At 38.2% G+C, this 8,023-nt stretch overlaps 2 protein-coding genes across 2 annotated transcripts; one reads left to right on the top strand and one right to left on the bottom strand.

The window, feature by feature from the left end:
- Positions 1 to 2,261: 2,261 nt before the first annotated feature.
- On the top strand, positions 2,262 to 4,977 carry LOC113674423 (carbohydrate sulfotransferase 6). Its single transcript, XM_027190904.2, has one exon. The coding sequence runs from the start codon at positions 2,262 to 2,264 to the stop codon at positions 3,516 to 3,518; it is 1,257 nt and encodes a 418-aa protein (XP_027046705.2). The 3' UTR covers positions 3,519 to 4,977.
- LOC113674424 (DNA-directed RNA polymerase II subunit RPB9) lies at positions 3,830 to 7,609 on the bottom strand. The gene is made up of 6 exons (XM_027190905.2): positions 7,440 to 7,609; positions 7,256 to 7,310; positions 6,442 to 6,515; positions 5,686 to 5,760; positions 4,542 to 4,593; positions 3,830 to 4,364 (listed from the first exon to the last, which is right to left on the bottom strand). The coding sequence occupies exons 1-6, from the start codon at positions 7,502 to 7,504 to the stop codon at positions 4,305 to 4,307; spliced, it is 381 nt and encodes a 126-aa protein (XP_027046706.1). The 5' UTR covers positions 7,505 to 7,609; the 3' UTR covers positions 3,830 to 4,304.
- Positions 7,610 to 8,023: the final 414 nt, after the last annotated feature.

The raw sequence follows: 8,023 nt of genomic DNA, 5'->3' as shown, positions 1-8,023 counted from the left end.
CTTAGAGTGTCAATGATGAGGCTATAATCTTCAGTTTACGTATTCAAAAATAACACACGCTGGGGTTTTTTTTTTTTGCCATTTTTACATAGCAAGGCGTGATTGGTGACCAGACGGGCTGACGTTCAAGATAATTTGTAAAAAAAAATGAACCTCGTCTGCATCAGTTTTTTAAAATAAATAGAAATTATTTTTTTGAAAGAAAGGAATTTCGGTAACTTTAATACTTATGAGTCTGTAGACTGAATATTTTGTTCCTTTGTTTGTTTTGTTCTTTTCTGTTTTCATTCTTAAAGCTTCTCAAAGTTATACTACGGAATACTAATTATATTACACAGAATACTAATTATATTTCAAAACAAACTAGTAGGAACTGTTCAAGAGAAACTTTAGCAGCTTTAAAGGAAGAGTTTTTATCACTTTGATGGTGGAATACTCCCTTTGAAAGTGGACGTGACAACAGATATCAAAGCATGAAAAGGTTCAAACTGAACAATCGAGAGTCATGAGACGTCGCGATGTTGTCGCGACAAAAATTCAGAACATCCAGACGAACAGGTTAAAGTATAGCTTCGTGGCAGGAGCCCATTACCATTATGGGCTCCTGCTTCGTGGTTACACGAGACCATGACAATAATTACATGAGAACCTAATCAAACCAGAAACAAGTCGACTCTGTTTAAATTTATTTAATAACATTTTAAAGTGAAACTTTCCTTTCGATTACATCGTTTCAACTGTTTCCATTTGTCTATCCGCCATTTTGAATTTTACGCAGGTTACCGCTGTGCACTGTTCGTTATTCCATGTTCCTCGTTTCCCCGTCATTCTAGACTTCAGTCACGTCTTTCCATGACTTATCACAACGTATTTATTCAAATATAAAACTCAACACCTCTCCTATTTTAAAATCACTGTGACATAATTGCTCATGGGAGGACAAAGGCGACAGCCTTGAAACAATAGTCGTGCAGGAGACCTCTACCGGACAGACAGTGCGAAACGAAATTTGTTGATGTCAATGATGAACTACAAGAAGTTGCACCTGTTCCTCTATTTGCGCGCTGAAATTAACCAAACGGACACTGAGGCTCTCAATGGGGTGATGGCTTTTACGGTTAACGGTTAAAATTTCGCTGTATTTCGGCTAATGATTAACACCTGACCATTGTTGTCACCAGATATTTTCTTACGGTTAAATTTTATTCCGAGCAATGATTAAAATTAGTCAATTTTTACGCTTGACGGCAAAATTTTTAGGCTGTTTTACGGCTAACGGTCAATGTTATTTACCCCATTGTGATTCCCCAATCCCCCATCCGATTGATAAAGGGAAAGAGCCCCCAGTCACTCTCCAATGGAGCGGAATATTTACTAGATAAAACCCTTTATTTGTGTAAACATGTCTGTTGTGTTTCATGCGCATCAATACTTAAATCGAATGCTCGTGTTTTCAATTGGGATATAACCATCAAGCCCAGAAGCACTATGCCAACTCTCAGCTTAATTCATCATCCTTGCGTCTCGCTCTCCGCACCAAGTAATAGTTGATTAGCAGAGTCCAATTTCTTAATTGGGCACGGGCCCACTTCTTAATAAATCTGACAGAATTAGACAGCTGAATTGGGGCTTAAAGTATAAACACGTCGTCTCAATCAAGTCGTTATCTTAGCACAAAGAATCGCCCCAAAGAAGACCCAAGTCTTACTTCGAATATCAAATATCAGAGTTTGAACTTAGGACAATAATCGGCCCATTTTCTCTTATGATAGTGACACCGATTCCACCAGTTGAAAGAAAACAAAGAAATGTATGCATAATATATTCAAGTTCTACTGGCAACGTCGTCTCTACCAGAAAAATGCTCAGAACCGAGTAAAATTTAGAAACTGATTTAGATACAAAGCGTGGAACTCACTAAAACTATAACGGAAGCTCTTTTATCGAACACGAATAGATTTTTGCACACAAAGCAGGGTAATTGTTTCAATTCATTTACTTCAGATATACATCTTTGAATATTCTTTCCTTACTTTCTCTCAACAGATTGCATACATTACCATGCGCTAACGCTAACCCGAAATTTGAAAAATCATGTAAATAAGATCTACAATTGGCGACTCGTTCTTTCCAAAGGGTGTTGAATTTCCTAGCAACACGCATCGTATCATTTGAGCGTTACGCACAATTCGCAAGTCATCGATTTTCTTTCCCACATTTTGCTCTCGTCGCTCTGTTTAGAATTCGAAACTTCAACCAACATGACTGTAAGACGAATGCGAATGACAAGGATTTTAAAATCTATCCCATTACTAATATGCCTGCTGGTGCTGTGTTTGATCGCTTATTTTACCTTGGAGTCGTACTCTACTGAGCAGGTAAATATACGAAAGACTCAACAAACTGATGAAGAACAAGATTTTAGTAATTTGGAAAAGGACCTGACTGACTCAAAAATGGAATTCAATGATGGATCAAAAACAGCAAGGAAAAATCTCATCGTCGTTTCACACGGTCGATCAGGTTCCACACTCATGGGGGATATTTTCAATCATCATCCTTCTGTATTTTACATGTATGAGCCTTTACAGTCCGTCGAAAGAGTCCATACGAATCTGAAGCCTGAATCGGATTACAATGACCTCGCCAAAGAGTTTCTATCTGGCATTTTTCAGTGTAAATTCGACTCTCCCGAATTATTAGCGGATATCGAGCATTTTTATCGCAAACCGGATCATCCTCGTGTCAGTAAAGCCATTGCATCGCCACCTTTATGTCCTTACAGTACTTCTGATGAAAGGTGGGATCAACACCTTTGTCCTGCCATGACTAGTGAGTCTTTGGGAAGCACGTGTAAAGAGCATTACGAAATGACAGTGTTAAAGGTCCTCGTAAATCGTGTACCCGATAATAACATCGGAAGTATTTTAGGAGCATGCGACACAATGGATACTAACTGCAGAATTATATTCCTCGTAAGAGATCCCAGAGCTGTAATCGCTTCCGCGCTCAGCGTGGGGTTCTTCAAAGACAACCGGGGAGATTCTTCAAGGCTGGGAACTCGAGAATTTAGCTACTGGACCTGTAAGGAGACTGAAGACAACTTGGAATCTATAAGAAAACTGCCGAAGTCTCTGCGCAACCGGATCAAATTCCAACGCTACGAAGACCTAGCACTGGACCCGTTGAAAGAACTCTCAGCTCTCTACGAGTTTGCTGGGTTGTCTGTCCTGGATAGTGTGAGGACTTGGCTTAACGAGACAACACGGCAGAGCAGGAGTGCCTGTAATCATGCACAGGACGGAGAACAAGCTACATGCACCAAGGATGACGCATGGCTGGCAGCAAACCGCTGGAGATGGAAAGTGCACCCTCATGAAATTGATGTTATTGAACATTACTGCCGAGGTGTGATGCTTCTAATGGGTTACAGACCTGTAGACAGGTCACATGAATTACTGGCTAATGAAAAGATACCTCTTTTCAGCCGCAATTTTGAAGCAAGGAACTGGTTTTAACGTTGAAAATAGTCTGCGCAGGTTCCTCCATCGTAGGTCTACCTAGAGAATTAATTGCACTGTTCTTAAATTCAAATTTAACCAAGCTTTTCCGAGTCCATGGAATAAAATGTTACATATGTAACGATACTATGGAAGGAAAATTGAACAAATGAGAAGAGTGAGCACTTCGACACCTGCACCACCACGGAGCCATGTGACAGCCTTTTACACAATTAAAATGAATACATACGTTCTACAGCGTGTGAACCATAGGGATCAATCTGGATCAACGTAGCAGAAGCGCTCGACTAGTGTCTGAGAGGCAATACTCGAATCCACTCGAAGATTTTATTTTCTTTTTGGAATCGCAGCACTACTCCTATAACAACATTCTGTGATTCCTTATCAATCATGAAACAAAACAGAAAGCCTGCTGAGTCTAATTATCTTTTTTTCACGAACGACCGCACCAAACTTATCACAATGTGCATGCTCTTAAATCTCCAAGCGACTCGTTAAACCTTTTCCTCACGGGCAATGAAATCGATAGGAATTAAAATTTAATTTAGGGAAAAATAATGTGGAATCGGTGCTAACCACGTCATTACTTAGGACAGCGAAAAACTAAGTGAACTGAAAAACACACAGTATCTCTCTTCTTATACTAAACATTAAATGTTTTCGAACAGTAATAATGGTTTCATCTTGCTTTTTCCTGATGAGCCATTAGGACGTCTGCAGCAGGAGTTGGTAATGTTCCCTTTATAATTTTTCACTGTACGTTGAAGTTCAGCGAGTTGTCTCTCATTCAGTCCACCTGTTTCCACAGTTAACCGCTGTACACACATAGTACAATCTCATTTGCTGTTAAAAAACAATGAGAAAAAAGGATATGTTCAGATTGGTTCAAGCAGAAGGTTGAAATTTCAAAACCGAGTTTACCGGGACTTGATTGGGAAATATGAGAAAAAAATTGATAGATAATACGTACTGAATATCAACAGGTTGGTTAGATTAACAGTAGATTAAAAAAAAACTTACATCTGCTTTGCTGGATTGTGATTGGAAAAACACTGCCTCACTGTGACCACATCTAAAACAATAAAAAATGGTCAAAAAAGAGGAAAATGTGTATGTATTAAATCAGTAGGAGGCATAGAGGTCTAATGTTAATCAGTTGAACAGCTGATCAAATATTCAGGGTCCGGGCTGAGACTGGGCCACTGTGCTGCTACACTCTTGAGCAAGACACTGTTCACTTACAGAGCCTCAGTCCAACCAGAAGTATGGATGGGAACCGATCTATGAATTGTACAGTACACACTAAGAACTCATAAATTTTGAAATCCCTGAAGACTACTTAAAGCAAAGAAACTTACAGTTCTTTTAATTCAAGTATTGTGCTACTCTTTTAAGATACATGTAGTTTCTCAAACAAAGGTACATTTATACAAGCAAATTAACCCTTTAGCTCTGATTGAGATCTGATTGTTAATTCTCCTTTCTAGCTGCTACACATTTCCTAGTAAACTAGTTAAGTGAATTTGGTGTTAGATCAAGATAACCTCTACCTGACAAGTTTGAGTAATCTCATTACCTGTTTGCTGGATAATGTATGGATGTTATTAGGAGAAGTGACATGGAAATCACTTTTGGGAGTTAAATGGTTAAGTAACTATGACAAATGACTCTATGAGCAACAAGTAAATAGTTTTTAACCCTTTCACTCCCAGACCAAATTTGTAATTCTCCTTACTGTCAACCATACAACTCTTATAATGTTAGTTCAAAGAATTTAGTATTGGATCAACTAATTATCCCCAAATTGGTAGTTTTCTTTATTCTCATTGCTTGCCTGATTGATATTGTATTGATATTGTAAGGAGAAATTCTGTCTTGATCACTCATGGGAGTTAAAGGGTTAACCATGACAAGGCATGGTTACATTGCAGCATTTAGAATGACTCTGCGTACTGGTTACACAGTGCACCAGGTATAGAGGTATGGTTTTGACCCCTGATAGACCACTGTGAAGCAAAATAAACCACCAACAGTAAATGCAAATTTTCACTGGATTGCTGTGAAATTTTCCCTTGCTTTGTTTAAAAGTCAACTAATTCTATTTTTTTTTTTTAAAAAACAACCAGTAGAAAACAGTTTTTGTGCCAAACTGAAGTTCACTCACTTGGGACATAAATGGTCCTCTGTTCTTGGTAATGTAGGATCAGCAACAACATCTGTTACAATCTGTGTCAGTTCACTGTATCATAACACAAATATGTGAATGAGGGACTGTTATGATTCATTTGGAAAGATAAGAACACTGACTGATCTAAACAGACAATTTATGCGACCAAAAGCCAGTTGGTGCATCCAAAGATTGAATTTGTCTCAATTATTTCTCCATGCTATGTATTTTGGCCCAATTATGAGGGACCAAACACACTTATTCTCCAACTGCACTAAACAGAGTATGAATAACACAAGAATCAACCACAAATATTGAGCAATATAGCAAGTTGTTATCTGGAAAGTTCTTTTTTGGGGTGTAAAAAAACCTGTTTGACAGGTTGGCCACTCTTGTGTTATTTGTTTCAAAGGAATACACATCATTGTTTGTATTTTGACTCAGCCTATGAGATTGTCAAAATATGACACAACTAATAAAAATTATTCAGCCATAGTACACTCTAAAAAATCTAACAAGAAATATGTCACAGATGTCACGAGTTCAACTCCTATACAAGCCTGCATTTCTATTTTTTCCAACTTTAATTTTTTAACAATTGCTTAAGTAGTGTTCATTACTATAAAAATTACTCTCATACTTAAGATATACAAAGTCGAAATTCCTGTTCAAAATTCCTTGCACCTGATATCAAGCTTTCATGAAAAAAGAGTTGAATGCATGTTGCATTTGGTCTGGCTATGGCCCACTTACTTGACTTCATGAGTGATCTTGTTCACATAGATGCAACTGTTGTCGGCTTCTTGCTGATAGTCACAATTTCTACACTAAGAAAGGTATCCCCAAAGAAAACTTTATAAAACAACATTTTTTTCTACATTGTGAAATCAACATTAAGCCAGTGGTTTAATATTAGCCTGTTAGTGGCAATCCACAGATTTTATAACAGCAGACCATATTCACTCTGATGAAGGGAAAAGATTAGAAAAGGCACCTTTCACACTCTTTGCAGTGGCCAATTTACATTATCAACTCAATTGATAATACCAAATTACTTGTTACCCTCTGTTTGGCCTACAAGTAGGGGCTCATGTTTAAGCTTCACCTTAAGACACTTCCACCTATTACAACATCAGCTGCCACTTAAGGAAAGAGTTGCTGAAACTCTTGTAAAAACAAAGGCAGGGGGAAGAAATCTTACAAATTTCATGTTCTCTAATGCTTCATAGTGATGTATCTTGTTTTAAGTTGTATTTCAAATAACTGAAAGTGGGTTGTTGGTTTGTAAACTGCAGATCGATGATTTCCAATTACCAGTAGATACATTTCAACCCAGCAACAGGTTCACATGGTAATTATATATTTTAAAAACAGTAATGTTTGAGGACACGTGTAGATGAGTGTACTTGAACTGCTATAATTCCTTTTAAAACTGAATATTTTGCCACGCGTCAGAAGCTATATGTAATAGACAATCTGTGAAAAACAATAAAGTTTTTCTTGATGTCGATCGGCCATAATTCCGCCGAATGATAGAAAGTTCTCAGGAAATGAAACTTTAACTTACTGCATATAACAGTATCTTGTTATCTTTGTCTTCCTTTGGGTACAACATGTTGTTGCTACAAAGGAAAAGAATTAATTTATCCATAAGCTTTTACAAGTTAAATTTAACAATCGACAAGCAAATGAAACATAAGAATGATTTGTAGGTAATTTACCAAATACCCAGCGCAAAAATACAGTCTTACCATTCTTGGCAAAATTTAATGCCCACAAAACCTGGTCCATTATCTGAATGACTTCGAAAACTCATTCTCAAGAAGAATATTTAATGAGTTACTGTAACACGCGATTCGACATAGGGAAAATGAAGGATCTCACAAAATGGCGACCAGAGGAGTGGGAAACTGGGAAATCCACGTAATAAGACCGCTGACTGCTTGCTTGGCCTCCCAGGTGTCGAGCTCTTTACTATAAGAGACGCTCACGCCTACAAGACATAGTGAATTCCTAATCGCACTTGTGGGTCAATACGAGAGAAAACGTAACCCAAACGAAAAATGCAATTGGTGGAAGAGCAGGCGAATGCCACTGATTCGACTTTGGGTGTCAGTGGCCATGTGGGGCGCGGGGAAACGCCGGCTTGCAGACACATTTTGTCTCTAGCTCGCAGCGAAGTAACCTTTTTTACATAAGTGGACGGGATATTCTCGCTATCTTGCTTCGAGAAATTTCTAAGGGTTTTGCGTGCGGTATTGGATGCGAGTTAGACAGCAGTTCAGCCAATAGAAGTGGGGTGCAGAGTTATACTGCAAGAATGGCCCCAGGGGGA

This window comes from Pocillopora damicornis, chromosome 7, assembly GCF_964200805.1.
Source record: "Pocillopora damicornis chromosome 7, jaPocDami1.2, whole genome shotgun sequence".
NCBI lineage: Eukaryota > Metazoa > Cnidaria > Anthozoa > Scleractinia > Pocilloporidae > Pocillopora > Pocillopora damicornis.
This window is presented reverse-complemented; position numbering and strand designations above follow the sequence as displayed.